Source organism: Silurus aristotelis (genome assembly GCF_946808225.1).
Source record: "Silurus aristotelis genome assembly, chromosome: 11".
In the NCBI taxonomy this organism is placed as follows: domain Eukaryota; kingdom Metazoa; phylum Chordata; class Actinopteri; order Siluriformes; family Siluridae; genus Silurus; species Silurus aristotelis.
The window spans coordinates 14,425,771-14,443,456 of record NC_139584.1 but is presented as its reverse complement, the minus strand read 5'-3'; the positions used below and the strand labels follow the sequence as shown (position 1 = coordinate 14,443,456).

Sequence of the window (17,686 nt, the reverse complement as noted above, 5' to 3'; positions counted from 1 at the left end):
AAAGTGTAAAGCTGTTGGTGTATGAACGAGGCGTCTTCTGCTTCATCTGTCTTGATCGTTTTTTTGGGGTTTTTTTTAATTAGACTTTTTTTTTTTTTTATGTGGCGGAAACGGACTTCCATATGAATTTTCTCGCCACTCACTGTTTTCCCGTTCCTTTATTTTTTCATTCTACAATGTGTATTCATTTTTTTATATATATATATATATATATATATATATATATATATATATATATATATATATATATATATATATATATATATATATATATATATATAATGTGTGCGTATTAGGGCTGAAACGATTCCTCAAGCAACTTCATCAAAGAATAACTTTGCTTTGAGCAAAAGCATCAAGGCTTCATTTAGTCCATTTAATGACACACTCCTTGTATTCGAATGACTCGAAATCGTTTTAGCCCTAATACACACACACACACACACACACACACACACACACATTATTATTGTTATTTACATATACAGTGAGGAAAATAAGTATTTGAACACCCTGCTATTTTGCAAGTTCTCCCACTTAGAAATCATGGAGGGGTCTGAAATTGTCATCGTAGGTGCATGTCCACTGTGAGAGACATAATCTAAAAAAAAAATCCAGAAATCACAATATATGATTTTTAAACTATTTATTTGTATGATACAGCTGATTAGGTATTTGAACACCTGTCTATCAGCTAGAATTCTGACCCTTAAAGACCTGTTAGTCTGCCTTTAAAATGTCCACCTACACTACATTTATTATCCTAAATTAGATGCACCTGTTTGAGGTCGTTAGCTGCATAAAGACACCTGTCCACCCCATACAATCAGTAAGAATCCAACTACTAACATGGCCAAGACCAGAGAGCTGTCCATAGACACTAGAGACAAAATTGTACACCTCCACAAGGCTGGAAAGGGCTACGGGGAAATTGCCGAGCAGCTTGGTGAAAAAAGATCCACTGTTGGAGCAATCATTAGAAAATGGAAGAAGCTAAACATAATATCTCCCATATCAAGGCATATCAAGGTTCTGGTGTGGCCTAACCAGTCTCCAGACCTAAACCCAATAGAGAATCTTTGGAGGGAGCTCAAACTCCATGTTTCTCAGCGACAGGCCAGAAACCTGACTGATCTAGAGAAGATCTGTGTGGAGGAGTGGGCCAAAATCCCTCCTGCAGTGTGTGCAAACCTGGTGAAAAACTACAGGAAACGTTTGACCTCTGTAATTGCAAACAAAAGCTACTGTATCAAATATTAACATTGACTTTCTCAGGTGTATAAATACTTATTTGCAGCTGTATCATACAAATAAATAGTTAAAAAATCATACATTGTGATTTCTGGATTTTTTTTTTTTTTTAGATTATGTCTCTCACAGTGGACATGCACCTACGATAACAATTTCAGACCCCTCCATGATTTCTAAGTTGGAGAACTTGCAAAATAGCAGGGTGTTTAAATACTTATTTTCCTCACTGTATATTATATATGTAGTATGAGCAAAAATTTAGCATTGGGTTGCAAGCGAAAATCCGATATACGAGCATCAAGTGAGACGTTTTTGATTAAAGTTGAGAAAAAAGGAGAGTCAAGTAAATAAAAAATAAATAAATGGAAAATCTTAATGGAAGGAGACTCTCCTTCCAAAAAATAAACCTCCTCCTCCACACCTCATCTCAGCATCAAGTCTTCTCAAAGGTACAGTAAAGATCATGTTTATTTATTTTTGATTTTTTGATGGGAAATTTGTTAATTAGTTTTAATTAGCACCAATAATCACGAATGGATTATGCTTGCATATATAAGCGTGACAAGTATATAATATAATTATATATATATATATATATATATATGACAAGTACCTTCTTCTTAACTTTTGATAGATTTGATGGCATCTGTGACTGCAAAAACTCGGGCCTGTTATTTTCAACATCTTTCCATGTCCCTGTTTTCTGCAAAATGGCAGCCAGGCAGCTGATAACCTGTCACATAAAAAAATAATTACAAGATATAACCATTAAGGCAACATTCATTCCTGGTTTGCCTTCATCCATATCCTTTGTGGTTACAAATGATCAAGTATGTATAAGCATACCTGAATGGTCTTTCCTAGGCCCATATCATCACCCAGGATGCAACCCCTGGACTTCGAATAGCTGTCATAGATAAATTTAACCCCCTCTCGCTGGTAGTCTCGTAGGTATCTGTTAATGGTGTATGGCACTTGAATAGATCCTGTAAGAACAAATGCTTCTGAGGGACCAGAAGGATTTTGGTTTGTATGAAAAGCAGGTTTCTCCTCTTCAAATGGGGATTTCAACATTCTGTGTGTTTGGGGTACACAGAATAATCCAATATCATCTTCCATTTTTAGGTGAGCACACAAGGAATGGTGGATTCTTCATCAAAAACAATGGACATTTAGCCATCAGCATGGTACACTGCATGACTTTTTAGACACAAGAGGGAAAAAAAATAGTGGTTAAAATGAGATTTGCAAATCAGCTAGATTAAAATGGTCAGGTGGCTCATTTACATTTTGACGATCCTTTTGTGATTCCACAAACAGATCATTTACACATTTACATTATAAAGCAAAACACTACAGTAAGAAACAATTCCTGTAATCCTGTAATCCAGGGGTTCCCAATTATATATATATATATATATATATATATATATATATATATATATATATATATATATATATATATATATATATTACTTGTTTTTTCAGCTTGCACATTTTTTTTATGCCATAACCTAATAACCTTCTACTTCTGGTACCTTTACAACAATGTCTGCACATTTATCACTGTTACTGCCTTAGAACCATTTACTTGTACTTTTCAACAATGTCTACACATCTATTCACTGCTATAGCCTTTATATGTATACACTGTACATATGTTTACATACACATACATACATACACACATATACAGTACAGGCCAAAAGTTTGTACATAAATAATATATATATATATATATATATATATATATATATATATATATATATATATATATATACAGTGAGGAAAATAAGTATTTGAACACCCTGCTATTTTGCAAGTTTTTCCACTTAGAAATCATGGAGGGGTCTGAAATTGTCATCGTAGGTGCATGTCCACTGTGAGAGACATAATCAAAAAACAAAAATCCAGAAATCACAATGTATGATTTTTTAACTATTTATTTGTATGATACAGCTGCAAATAAGTATTTGAACACTTGAGAAAGTCAATGTTAATATTTGGTACAGTAGCCTTTGTTTGCAATTACAGAGGTCAAACGTTTCCTGTAGTTTTTCACCATGTTTGCACACACTGCAGGAGGGATTTTGGCCCACTCCTCCACACAGATCTTCTGTAGATCAGTCAGGTTTCTGGCCTGTCGCTGAGAAACACGGAGTTTGAGCTCCCTCCAAAGATTCTCTATTGGGTTTAGGTCTGGAGACTGGCTAGGCCACGCCAGAACCTTGATATGCTTCTTACAGAGCCACTCCTTGGTTATCCTGGCTGTGTGCTTCGGGTCATTGTCATGTTGGAAGACCCAGCCTCGACCCATCTTCAATGCTCTAACTGAGGGAAGGAGGTTGTTCCCCAAAATCTCGCAATACATGGCCCTGATCATCCTCTCCTTAATACAGTGCAGTCGCCCTGTCCCATGTGCAGAGAAACCCCCCCAAAGCATGATGCTACCACCCCCATGCTTCACAGTAGGGATGGTGTTCTTGGGATGGTACTCAGCATTCTTCTTCCTCCAAACACGTTTAGTGGAATTATGACCCAAAAGTTCTATTTTGGTCTCATCTGACCACATGAATTTATCCCATGACTCCTCTGGATCATCCAAATGGTCATTGGCAAACTTAAAACGTGCCTGGACATGTGCTGGTTTAAGCAGGGGAACCTTCTGATTTCAAACCATGACGTCTTAGTGTATTACCAACAGTAACCTTGGAAACGGTGGTCCCAGCTCTTTTCAGGTCATTGACCAGCTCCTCCCATGTAGTTCTGGGCTGATTTCTCACCTTCCTTAGGATCATTGAGACCCCACGAGGTGAGATCTTGCATGGAGCCCCAGTCCGAGGGAGATTGAAAGTCATGTTTAGCTTCTTCCATTTTCTAATAATTGCTCCAACAGTGGACCTTTTTTCACCAAGCTGCTTGGCAATTTCCCCGTAGCCCTTTCCAGCCTTGTGGAGGTGTACAATTTTGTTTCTAGTGTCTTTGAACAGCTCTTTGGTCTTGGCCATGTTATTAGTTGGATTCTTACTGATTGTATGGGGTGGACAGGTGTCTTTATGCAGCTAACAACCTCAAACAGGTGCATCTAATTTAGGATAATAAATGTAGTGGAGGTGGACATTTTAAAGGCAGACTAACAGGTCTTTGAGGGTCAGAATTCTAGCTGATAGACAGGTGTTCAAATACTTAATTGCAGCTGTATCATACAAATAAATAGTTTAAAAATAATATATTGTGATTTCTGGATATTTCTTTTTAGATTATGTCTCTCACAGTGGACATGCACCTACGATGACAATTTCAGACCCCTCCATGATTTTTAAGTGGGAGAACTTGCAAAATAGCAGGGTGTTCAAATACTTATTTTCCTCACTGTATATATATATATATATATATATACACACACACACACACACACACACACACACAGTAAAACAATATTGTACGAGCAACTAATAGTTTGAGCAAAAGGAGATACAAGCGACCTTTAATTTCGAAGGCACGAACAAACCCACGCTGCCGGTTCCCCGCTTTCAGCCGAGGGTAGGATCAGTCGCTTAGTTAATCTCGTGTCGTTTGACCGGTCTCGTTATTCAGTGCAGCAAAAACATAACTTTTTTTTTGTGTTGTATTTTTTATTTCATTAGAAATCTTAAAAATGTCTCCCAAGAAAATCAGTGATGGTGCTGGGAAAAAAAAGGAAATAGAATTACCATTGAAACCAAGAAGGAAATAGTTTAAAGGTACGAGCGGGGTGTGCGCACTAGTGACCCATTTCAGCAGTATGGGGTGTCTAGTTCTAACCATAAGCACCATAGTAAAGAATAAAGAGAAGGTTAAGAGAAGGAGAGAGGAACTTCCTTCCTCTCTCACCGTCCACCACCATCTCACACTCGCAATCAACCACTACCACATGAGTAAGTGTGAAATTATGTTTACCGTATGGTACTGCATTGTTATTCATTTGTCTTTATTTTATTACAGTATTTTATTATCTTATTATAAATAATGTATTTCTTTATGTCAATAAAGTAATATGCGGTGAATTTGTTTGTTAAAATAGGCTACAAATACTTTTTAAGTGCAGAAATAAGCGATCGAATGAGGTCTCAGAACGGTTTAAATCACTTTTACATTCATTCTTATGGGGGGAAATTAGTTCGAACGTACAAGCAAATAGACCTACGAGCAATTTTCATAAAGGAATTATGCTTGTCCAACTGGGTTTTACTGTATTTATATATATATACATACATACACACACACACACACACACACATATTTGCATGCTGTTCATATACTTACACATTTATCTGCACGTGTCAATTTTTATAATTGGTAGATGCTAAACTGCAATTCATTGCTGTGTACCTGTACTATGGAATGAGAAAGTTCTATCTATCTATCTATCTATCTATCTATCTATCTATCTATCTATCTATCTATCTATCTATCTATCTATCTATCTATCTATCTATCTATCTATCTATCTATCCTATAAAAAACGGGCATTATTACTATCATAATTACCTTTTTTCATATTCATTGCTATTTAAATCAAAACACTTATGTTTAAGTTATGTGGAATATACAACTCTGTTGCTTGGTGGGTAAATCAAACAAACAATTAGACTATGTTAATAACTAAGGGAAATACAGTGGAACCCGGTTATCTCGCCCTCGGTTACCTCGACAACCCTATTAAGTCGAGTGTAGTGAAACCGCCAAATTCTCGCTTTTTCTAAGCATTTTTTATCGGTTATGTCTTTTTTTATGTCGCCGAACCCTGATATCTCGAACCTTACAGCTGCTACAGGTGTTGTATTGTATACTGGTGAATCTCTGCTGTTAGTTAGTGCTAGTGTTCGTAGTGTTCTTTTTCTAACTTCGCTCGGTGTTTCACTATGGGAATCGCTTTGGGCGTGACCAACTACGGAAGCTCTTATGACACCACGTCTGTCTTGACAGACCCATCCTAACATCATTCGCGCTTTCTTCCCGTGAGTGACTACACTAAGCTCTCTCAGCACTTCCAGTTCTCGGCTGGTTTCGCTTAACTGTTCATCGTGCGGGACGTTATTGGATTCCGCCACCGAACGCGAGGTCAGTCGTACGGAATCGTGCTGAGCGACGTCACGGAATAGCGTCCGCGTCGAGGCGAGCTATTCCTATTCCAACCTGCTGGGTATTAAGTTACACGGTAGGGACATAGTAGCGTCAAGCTATTACAGGCTTAGCGCGTCAAGGCGAAGCCTTCGGAGGGCTAACTACCCTGCGAACATCGGCAGACTAACGTGTTGTGACGAGTCTAATATTCCCCGTACTCAGCCATGTCGACGATCACCCCCCCCCCCCCACCAAAGGGAATGAGTCGAAGTTCAGGGAGGTTGCATCCCGCCCGTGTCCATCTCGGGCAGGGACCCTCACCCCATGTGCATCACGTGCATGGGCCCGAAGCACGCTAAGACGTCGCTCGCGGACCCGCAAGCATGCGCTCACTGCGCGTCGATGCCGGTGAAACATTTGGAGAGACGGCTGAGAGTAGCGGTGGCTAACCAACAGGAGAGAGATTGACGGCGTCCATCCATCAGAGGATGTATAAATTCGCAGCGCAGTCAGTGTGCTCGCTAAACGCGGTGACTTTGCTGTCCGCGTACCAGGCGGAGATTTTAGAGGAAATGGGATGACAGCTCGACACGGGAGTACCTAACCCGGTACTTTGGGACGAGCTCTGTGTGGTGAACGACACTGCGGCCGCGTGATGGGCTTGGCTGTGTCAGGTGAGAGAGCGTTGTAACTTAACCTGTCAGGCTTGGGTGACACAGAAAGCGGAAGTCATGGATGCTGCCTACGACCCCACTAAAGGTCTGTTCGGTCCAGCTCTAGAGAAGATGAGAGAAATCAGTACTCTCAGGAAACAGGAGGACGAAGCGTTCAACCTCTGTTTGCCTCGTAAGCTGTCTCAGAACACGCCCCCTCAGCCAGCGCAACAGGGTTTTGCCGCAGCTGCGAGAGGGAGACCGATGAACGTGAGGAGCACAAGATCGGATCTCGGCGGACAGCAAGCTGGTCAACGCCCAAGATCGGATGGCTCGGGACCGTGGGGAAAGCATTCATTTGCTAAAAACCGTCCGCCCCACCCCGAGGAGCGGAAGAAGAAGCGTGCGACCTGACACGCGAATGTTCTCCTATCCTCCTTTCTCCGCTGGCGAAGAAAAGGAGAAGAGAACGCAGCCCGGTTCTAAGTTCTGTAAGGGCTTCCTCTATAGTTTCTCCTCGGTTTCGAGGAATGAGGGAAAATGTTCAGTGTCACCAAGCACTCCCGACATTTGTTCACTCGCACGTCAGTTCGGACGATTGCGCAATAAAGAATGCATCATCGTACCCAAGCCACAGGCTGAGGGCGTTGTGTTCAACAACGCGCGACCAGAGTTGTGTATGCGGGGGTTCTCTTTCTGCGCGCCTCGTCAAGTGGCGCGCATGCGCTGTTCCTTCGTGGGTCTTAAGCACGATTTCACGATACAGGCTTCAATTCGCAATGAAACCACCCAGATTTAACGGTGTGTTGGTCTCGGTGGCCGAAGGGGAGTCGGCTCGCGTCCTAGCGACCGAGATCGACTCTCTTTTGAGCAAAAGGGCAATCAGAGTTGTTCCGGAGGCAGAAAGCCGTCAGGGTTTTTACTCCCGGTACTTTGTGATCCCGAAGAGAGGAAGCGCATCTCTTCATCTGATCTTGGATTTGCGCGTGTTAAACAAGCACCTGAGAAAATATTCATTCAGAATGTTGACACACAAAGCACTCTGTCGGTCGATCCGTCCAAACGATTGGTTTGTGACGATCGATCTATCAGACGCGTATTTTCACATAGACGTTTACCCGTCACACAGAAAATATTTGAGGTTTGCACACAGAAGCACTGCCTACGAGTTTCAAACCATTCCGTTCGGACTGTCTCTCGCTCCGAGGACTTTCAGCAAGTGTGTGGAGGCGGCACTTTTGCCGTTGAGAAACAGCAGGGTTCGGATTTTGTCTTATATAGACGATTATCTGATATGCTCCTCGTCAAGAGAGCAAGCGATCAGAGATGCGGAGAGCGTAGTCACACATCTCTGCGACCTGGGTTTCAGAATAAACAGGGAAAAGAGCCGTTTGTGTCCTGCGCAGTGCGTGGAATATCTAGGGCTCAGTATAGATTCCCTCTCCTATCGAGTCACTCCCGTTTTCGGGCGGGGACTATGGTCCCGTTCCGAGTATGCCTACGAATGCTGGGTTTAATGGCCTCAGTGATTTCTGTGGTGCGTCTGGGACTTCTCATGATGAGAGATTTTCAGAGATGGGTCGCGCGGTTGGGCGTCATCTCAATCGGCCGGTCAAAATAACACATGCTTGCGTCTCAGCGCTCCGCCAATGGGGACGCCCCGTGACACTTCGGTCGGGGATTCCCTTAGGGGCGGTGTCATCGAGGGTTACTATGACGACAGACGCGTCTTTGGCGGGCTGGGGTGCGACCCTTATGGGCAGAGCTGTGAACGGCGTTTGGCCTCCACAGCTAATCCCGAGACATATTAACTACTTGGAGTTGTTGGCAGTATTTCTAGCGCTGAAACAATTTCTGCCTTTCATAAAGGGCCGACATGTGTTGGTGAAAACAGACAATTCCACAGTGGTCGTGTACATCAATCAGCAGGGAGGTGTGCGCTGCCTCCAGCTGCATCAGTTAGCGAGGAAACTGATAATGTGGTGCGACACGAGGCTTTTGTCCATCAGAGCGACTCATGTTCCAGGCATATGGAACAAGGGTGCGGATCTGTTGTCCAGGGGAAACCCCCTGTACGGAGAATGGAAACTGCACACCCAGGTGGTGGAGCAAATATGGCAGAGATACGGCCGGGCTGCCGTAGATCTCTACGCCTCGCGAGAAAACGCTCAGTGTCCTCTGTTCTTTTCTCTAAGAGACGAAGATGCACCGTTGGGTGTGGATGCGTTAGCCCACCCGTGGCCAAACGTTCTTCTTTACACTTTCCCTCCACTGAGTTTGATTTCCCCCACCCTGGCCAGGGTCAGAGAACTTAGCTTGTCACTGATTCTGATAGCTCCACGTTGGGCATCCAGACACTGGATCGCAGAAATAGTTCAGCTACTGTCAGATCAACCGTGGCCGCTCCCTCCACAGAGGGACCTTCTGTCCCAGGCGGGCGAGGAGATTTATCATCCGCACCCGGACAGGATTGCTCTCTGGGCCTGGCCCGTGAGAGGTGGAACTTGAGTGTGGCAGGTTTACCCCAATTGGTTATACACACTATCCAGAGTGCCAGGGCCCCGTCTACTCGCACGCTTTATGACAATAAATGGCGAGCTTTTGAGGGGTGGTGTGGCCGTGGTCACATTGTCTCCTTCCAGTGTTCTGTGGGAGACATTTTGTGCTTTCTCCAGGATTTGCTGGATAAAGGGAAAGCTTTTTCTACTTTGAAGGTGTATCTGGCGGCTATTTCTGCGTGTTATGTCGGGTTTAATAACGAACCTGCGGGTCGGCACCCTTTGATTAGCCGGTTTATGAAAGGTGCACGCCGTAAGAGGCCGGTGTCTCGGCGGTTAGTGCCTCAGTGGGACCTATCTTTGGTTTTGGAAGCCCTTTCTCATCACCCCTTCGAGCCGGTGGATGGCGTAGGGCTGAAATTTCTTTCTCTTAAAACGGCGCTGCTTGTGGCTCTAGTGACTGCTAAGCGTGTGAGCAGGCTGCAAGCCCTGTCTGTCAGTCCGTCCTGTTTACAGTTTGCCCCTGGGCTCACGAAAGTTTCCTTTCGCCCTAACCCGGCGTTTGTACCTCAGGAGGGTGGAAAGCCGAAAGTTCCGTAACGGGACATCTATAAGAAGAATCCACCACTTTAGGTACAAACGCCGGGTTAGGGCGAAAGGAAACTTTCCAGGAAACAATCCAGGAAACAATCCAGCTGTCCCGCTGGATTGTGGAGGCTATATCTATAGCGTATAAATGTTGTGGTTCTCAGGCACCTGCGGGTCTGAGGGCCCACTCTACTAGAGGGATGGCGACATCATGGGCCCTACTTAAGGGAGTTTCTGTTCAGGAAATTTGTGCGGCGGCTGGCTGGGCTACGCCACACACCTTTGTGCGGTTTTATAGACTGGATGTGTCTGAGTCATCCTTGGCACATGCGGTGCTGAGTGCCAGATGCTCTGAGCCCATGTGATTGGCTTGTGCAATCCGGGACCTGTCTATATCTCCCATAGTGAAACACCGAGCGAAGTTAGAAAAAGAACGATGGGTTACTTAACGTAATGCCGGGTCCTTTGATAACAGAGTGAGGTGTTTCACCAGCACTTCCCTCATTGCACTTGGACGGGAAGAAATCTCGCTGCAATGATGTTAGGAGGGGTCGACCTGAGGGATAAAGGTGGGGCGGAGCCTGATCTCAGGTCGACCTGTCTGTCAAGACAGACGTGGTGTCATAAGAGCTCCGTAGTTGGTCACGCCCAAAGCGATTCCCATAGTGAAACACCTCACTCTGTTATCAAAGAACCCGGGATTACGTTAAGTAACCCATCGTTAGTAGGGGAAGAAAAGAGCAGCCGTTGAGAGAGTGCCGGTGGGAAGACACGTACCGGGATACACATGAGCGATAACAACGACCGCCGTGAACCAACATATACCAACAATAACGGACAGTGAGAGTGTGGAAGTTTAAATAGGAGCTAGTGATGATGCTAAACGAGCACCATATGTGCGCGATTAAAGCCGGGAGCTTCAGAGAAAGCGGCCGAGAAAGCACCTGACATGCTGAAGGGGGCCGAAGGGGGCGTGGTAGGTGGATTCCTGACAGATAAACATGTACTGTATGTATTTTTATAACATGCCTTCATCAAACAAATCGCGGCAACGCTGTTGTGTAAAAAAACCCTTCAAAAACACGTGCATGCACATTCTCATTTATTAACGCACATCATGTACATAAAGAAATTTCAAGCACGTTAATATACTGCCGCCATTTTGATTTTCGTTTATCTCGTCATCGACATAACCGGGTTCCACTGTATTCCAGATGTGGGGGCCCTACCATGTACCAGACAACCTTACATATGTATAAAGCACATCATATTCCTGATTGTATTAAGTATCCATTGCATATTATCTATACAATTTGAATAATGCAGTGTTCTTTTTCCATACTATAAAGGTCAAATTTTGTATGATATTTGATAACATTTTATCCATTGTTGTTGTATTTTTTTTATTTACTGTATTTACATATTAATTTCTATATACAGCTGAAGACTTTAATTTACTGAAGTTGCCCAAACGCTTGAGGGCCATGGCCCAAACATATCTGTTGCATTAAACCAAAAAATTAAAGTTGTCATGGTTCTTCTCATTTATGATTTCATAATATTAAAAAAGAAAGAAATACATAGCAGAAATGACTCTGGAATCTGATTAACTAATGCAGTTTTATTTTCAAATCTGTAGTTCAGTGAATGTTATAGTACAATGAGAAACAATCCAATTTAATGTACAATAGAGTTCAATAAGGGACATGAAAAGAAGGAGATGCTTATTTTCCAAAAGTTCTTCCAAATTGCATTTTTGTCACCTTTTTTTCTTTTTCTTCTTATATATATGGCATTGGTGAGCAAATCTAAGGTCACCATTAGCTAGCTTAGACACTAGTTTTGGAATCTCTGCCATTAATAAAGGACTAGAAAACAAACTTGATAGAATAAGATTTGTTGTAATAAATACCCTGTTCAGCCACAGAATTCATCTGATATTTAGTAATAACGATTTAATTCTCCTCATTACCTCTTTGGAGTCACGGAGCTGGAGAGCCTCGAGCGTTAGCATTTGAAGGCTAACTGGCTAACGTTGAATATCTTTCAGCAGCATCCTGTTAAAACATTAGACACCATGTAGATCGATGGAAGAATCCCTGCTGCTCATATTCACCTTCTTAAACATCAGTCTATTGCGGTCTGGAGGAACAAAATCCAGTTTGCTGTTAGCCATTTAGCTTCCTCATTCAATGTAAAAGACAGCATAAACAAGAACCTGGTTTGTACATCTGTCTAACCGGAGCAGCACTTTCAACAAAATCCGTTCCTTTCAATTCGCGTACGCTGATTTTAATATCTATAATGACGGTGTATTATTTTCCCCTAATGTAATATTTTAAATTACATAATATTATTTATTACACGAAGCACAGTTTAGGACACATTTTCCTTATCTAGAATTATGATGTAATATGAGACAATTGTTAAAATTAATACGTTTTCTTGAGTGGACATGAGATAAATCTTTACATTTGCATCCTAATACCAAAATTAGGGTTATAATAATATTATTTCACAAACGCTGCTGAATTTTCGAATCTAAAAAGTCTAAATTTCTTGATTAGCTTCTTTTTTTTTAACAGTTGCTCCTAATTCACCATCTACATCAGGGGTGTCAAACTCAAATTCACAGTGGGTCAAAATTAAGAACTGGGACGAAGTCGCGGGCCAAACTCAATATTTATTAGAAAATTGACTGCAATTGTGCATGTTTCCCCTTCTTTTCAGATATGTAATGTTGAACCTTTTCATATAGAAACAAGTTAGTTTTGCGTAAACATTGAATCTGGAACAACCAAAGTTTAATATTATAAACACGAGAAATTAAATTGGAAATAAAACACAAATCAGTGGTATTCGTTTCTTATTATGTCTCTCTCTATCTATAGACTTTCGAATTCCTTTATAATGTAAATCTTTTTTCACAGGCCAACAACAAAACCAATAATAATAATCATTTCCTTCAATTAAAAAAAAGCAATCTTTCAACCATTAACAGTCCATGACTTGTAGTAGGAAAGGTGCATAAAGACAACATTCATTCAAGCTCAGTTTGCTACACTTTGATATACTCTGATTGGTTGAAGACAGATTCCAGCATCTCTTCTTAGATGCAAGTGCATCATGTCTGGGGTTAGGCTCTGAGATGAGGAAATCCTCAGGATGGAGTGAAGATGTTCATCAATAAGACTCCTGAGTGGTGTTTTGTTCATCTGCATCAAAGATATGTGCTGCCGAACATAGAGAGCGTTTGAGCAGCTTGGGCACGGAGTTGAAACAGTGTGTCGGGGAGGAAACATGGAAACTGTGCAGCACACACAGAGTCGTACTTTGACTTTGTGTCTCTACACTGGAGTTTAATCAGCTCCATTTGGAGGTTGGTTGGTGCGCTTTCCAAGTCAACCACAAACGGATTACCAAGCAGTTCAACTCTGCATTTCTGTGCTTCAAAGTTGGCAAATCGATGGGTAAAGTATTCTGGAATATGTAGTTTTAGCAGTGTATGCGCTATATACTGGCGGGCCAGCTCTAATACACAGTTGATATGATCTCACAGGCCAAATATAATTACACCAGATTTGGCCCGTGGGCCTTAGTTTGACACCCCTGATCTACAACATTCTGTAGTAACAGCTCACTGTGGCTTGTGTGGTGGATGAAATACATCACATAAGACATAAAGTAAAATAGATTTTTGATTTTTTTTAAAGCAAATTATAGTCATTGATATGGTCAGGGTTTCTGTAAGGATCTGTAGAACGTTTCTAAAAGTAATAAGTATGATGCTTTTCAAGCATCACAAATTCAGTGGCGTCCTACCAGAATCAATCCACCTCTTAAAACCACGCCTATAAAACAACCAATATTGTAGAGAAACACATTATAACAGAGCACTGCATCACAGACAGGTCTCTCATGCAATGACAATGAATGGCAAAGAAAAAGCAAATCTGTTAATAAGTCATGAAAATTTCATGATGTCCAGCTTTTCTTAAAAGGTCAGTCTTGCAAATATCCTTGTAAATTTATCTGCAATCAAGTCAATTTCTTCTTCTCTGTCAGCCAATGTGGCATGAAAAAAAAGCTAATAAGTCCACACGAATATACAGTATTTGAGCTTGTGCAGTTTGTACAGATGCGGTTTGCAAGCTGTGACTAGTGCGCTCTCTGATCATCTAATCTAAGGACGTGAAAATGCTGATGTAATTTGGGGGCTGCTAGATGGACCCAGTGCCACCAACTCGAAATCTGTTTGGTTAAAGCAATAGATTATTTCTCATGTAGTTTTACGTTAACAGATACTCATTGTGGAAGCACATCTGAGAGAAAAGCTATTAAATAAAGAGATAAAATTATTGGGAAAATCCATATTCATTGAAAAAGTGTATTAAAACCTAAGTCAGTGATAGTGATACCCAGAAGGCCTTGCTGGTCCTGATGGCCTACCACTGGTTATAGCCATGAGACATTTCAAAACAGAGAACTTTGTGCTTATGGTTCCTCTGCAGCACAAAAATATTCCTGAAAGGAGATATTTATACCTCATATAACAAACTTGTCATGGTTAAAAAAGCATAATGAGACATTCATTAATAAATAAACATCTGAGATTATTCTTCTATAACTGCATATCCAGTAGAGTTTTATTTGTGTAAAATAAAAAACACTGGCAAGAAAAAAAAAAAAGAAAAAAAGAGATAAATCTTTGAAATAGAATAAATAAATAACTTAAATGTCTTAACCCATTTGGGCCACGTGTGGTTGTTAAATACACATTTCTGGACCATATATGTTTAACTTTTTAGGATTTTTTGGATCTCCAATAGCATTTAAGTCAATGGCTCAAATTATGTTGAGTTTTTTGGCTGATTGCGGGAATCATGCAGTCCGAACTTATTAGAGAATTAAATGATGCATGTTATTTTTCACCAAAGCGGCCGTGTTATTTTTCACCAAAGCGTAAATTTTCAGGGGGGAGTGGTGGCTCCAGCGGTTAAGGCGCTGGGTTGCCGATCGGAAGGTCTGGGGTTCAACCCCGGTATCGCCAAGCTGCCACTCTTGGGCCCTTGAGCAAGGCCCTTAACCCTCTATGCTCCGGGGGTCCCTTACGAGGGAAATATCAAGGTCCGTGATGTCGGGCCGCCTTCCCGTGGGCTCACCACCTGCAGGAGGGACCGTAAGGGACGGTGCTGTGTGGATTGGGCAGCAGTCGAAGGCGGGGGCCTGCTTAGAGTGCTGCCCCCGCGACCCGAATTACGGATAAGCGGGAGAAAATGAATGAATGAATGATGAATGTTATTTTTCAGATGTTCAAATCAGACAGCTGATATGATTTTCTTTTCTGAAAACTGTCTGTAACTGGTGATTGGATTATGGATGTAAAAACTTCCTTGCCTTACTTTACTGGAGAAAACAAACAATGGTTTAAACAAGTTAGAAAGATTTAACAATGGTTATTAGTACTTTTTTTTCACCTAAATGTTTTTTTTTTTCAATAGGCACTCTTGCAGTATTGTGGTCTTGTCTAATAAGAAAATGTAATATACAAGATGTAACTATGTAGCTATGTAGTAACTATGCATTAAAATGTATTAAAACATTTGTACATATTTACTACATAGGAAAATAAAAGCAAATTTTAAAATTTCAACATAGGCACCAGTGGCGTCAACCAATGTCCTCAAACGGCTGGGAATGGAATGCACAGTCTTCTGAAGGAAGTCGTTTTGGATATGGCTAAGAACCTTCTGAATCCGTTCGGTGCCTTCAAGTCATCCAGTGTGTGAGGCTTTGTCCTGTACACTCCCTCCTTTGCATAGCCCCACAGGAAAAAAATTACATAGAGTGAGATCTGGACTTCTTGGAGGCCATTCATAAGGTCCACGTCATCCCAGCCAACATCCTGGAAAATGCTGGAGTAACCACACAAGCAAATGGAGCAAAATGGGATGGTGCACAATCCAGCCATTAAATATTGCCTAGTTCATTTTGACCCACCCTGTACTTGGCTACACTTCAAATAAATTGTTAGATTTCTTTTTACAAATTTTCTTATCTATGATAGGCATTTATTTTTATATAAGTTTGTGGCTGATCAGTTTATACTGCCACAGCACCCTTCAGTCAAGTTTATCTCTTAGCGTGATAGTTAACATAAACCTACTTAACAGGACTGTAGACTTGTTTTTTAGCTATAAAATATATATACAAATCTTAAACATAATAACATTCAGATAGTTTGCAGTAGCTAGTTACCTCAAGTTGAGGTATGAACGGTTATAATAATACTAATGTATGTATGTACTTTTGTAGAAGTAAAAACAGTACCTTCAACCAGTTTCTCTAAGTTAATATGAAATAACCCTGTATGAATGAACAACCTGCACAGCTTACTAATGTGGTTATTATTATATGTATATTACTGTTGTGCAAGCCATCACTTGTTAAACTGTGTTCGGCCTGACCGCAACGCAAATAAGGACACAGTTAATAATAAAATTTTCCATTGTTTCAGGAAAAGACTATCCACATGCAGCAATTTGCTAGAAACAAGTAGAACATCTTAGAATGTGTAAAATATACATTTATTGTACATTTGTCAAATTTGCAATTGCTATAAACTTTTGCTGTAAAAAGGAAGGAACAAAAGAAAATAATATTGTCAGATTGGTCTGTGTGTGGGTGGGTGTATAAGAAAGAGAGAGAGAGAGAGAGAGAGAGAGAGAGAGAGAGAGAGAGAGAGAGAGAGAGAGAGAGAGTCGTCTCTCTCTGGGTATTTGTTGATTCATAGACACCCACACACACACACACACACACACACACACACACACACACACACACACACACACACACAGACACACACACAGTTGAACTCTCTCTCTCTCTCTCTCTCTCCCGCTCTATGGCTATCTCTCTCCTTCTCTCTTACACCCCCCCCACACACACACACACACCCCCCACATATACACACAGTTGGATAATGAGGGTGTTACTGGGGAACTACTGAGCAAAAAATGTCAACCGTTCAAACGGAAATGCTCTCATAGCATAATGAAAAAAAGAAGAATTAGTTTTTTAGCTGTTGAAAGCTTGGGTGGTCCATGAATTCATTCAGACTGACCTCAGTATTGCCACCCATCATGGGTCCTTCTTTTTCCTTCAGGGGCCAGCATTGACCCTTGCAGTTTGGTGAAGGACCAAGTGTTGTGTGCAGCCTCTATGTAAACGGTCTGACACTAATGTTTGTACTGCTTTATAGGAACATCTGCAGCAGCTGCCCTATAAATTCCCAGTGTTGAGAGAGCAGGGACAGAAAGTTCCATTTTCGTATTGCAGTGTACCATGGCGGAGCAGACATCTCCAGATCACTCCGTTTTCATGTATATGTGTGTGTTGGCCGGTTGCATAGGAGGGAACGCACTTGTTTATTTGTAAGAGTAGGGAAAATACAAAGACAGAGATTTTCTCAAATGGCAGCTCTGTATCATGGCCAAAGGTTGATGCTAAGTAGGAACAGCATGCAATGCTCTTCTCGCATTCTTTTCATATACAGCTTACTAAAGTTTATGCTAGTAAACTGTGTGTTTA

At 41.4% G+C, this 17,686-nt stretch overlaps 1 protein-coding gene across 4 annotated transcripts in view; it reads right to left on the bottom strand.

Annotated features, from left to right (window-relative positions):
• ercc6l2 (excision repair cross-complementation group 6-like 2) overlaps nucleotides 1-12,348 on the bottom strand; it is a 26,496-nt gene extending 14,148 nt beyond the window's left edge. For 2 of the 4 annotated variants that reach the window (XM_083553623.1, XM_083553624.1), the window contains exons 1-3: nucleotides 12,069-12,342; nucleotides 2,098-2,451; nucleotides 1,865-1,984 (exon numbers count right to left, since the gene is read on the bottom strand). In XM_083553623.1, coding sequence (XP_083409749.1) covers nucleotides 1,865-1,984; nucleotides 2,098-2,370 — 393 coding nt within the window. In that variant the 5' untranslated portion in view covers nucleotides 2,371-2,451; nucleotides 12,069-12,342. Of the gene's footprint in view, nucleotides 1-1,864; nucleotides 1,985-2,097; nucleotides 2,452-12,068 lie in introns of all 4 variants that reach the window. The other 2 variants (XM_083553621.1, XM_083553622.1) reach the window with 2 other exon arrangements.
• Nucleotides 12,349-17,686: the final 5,338 nt, after the last annotated feature.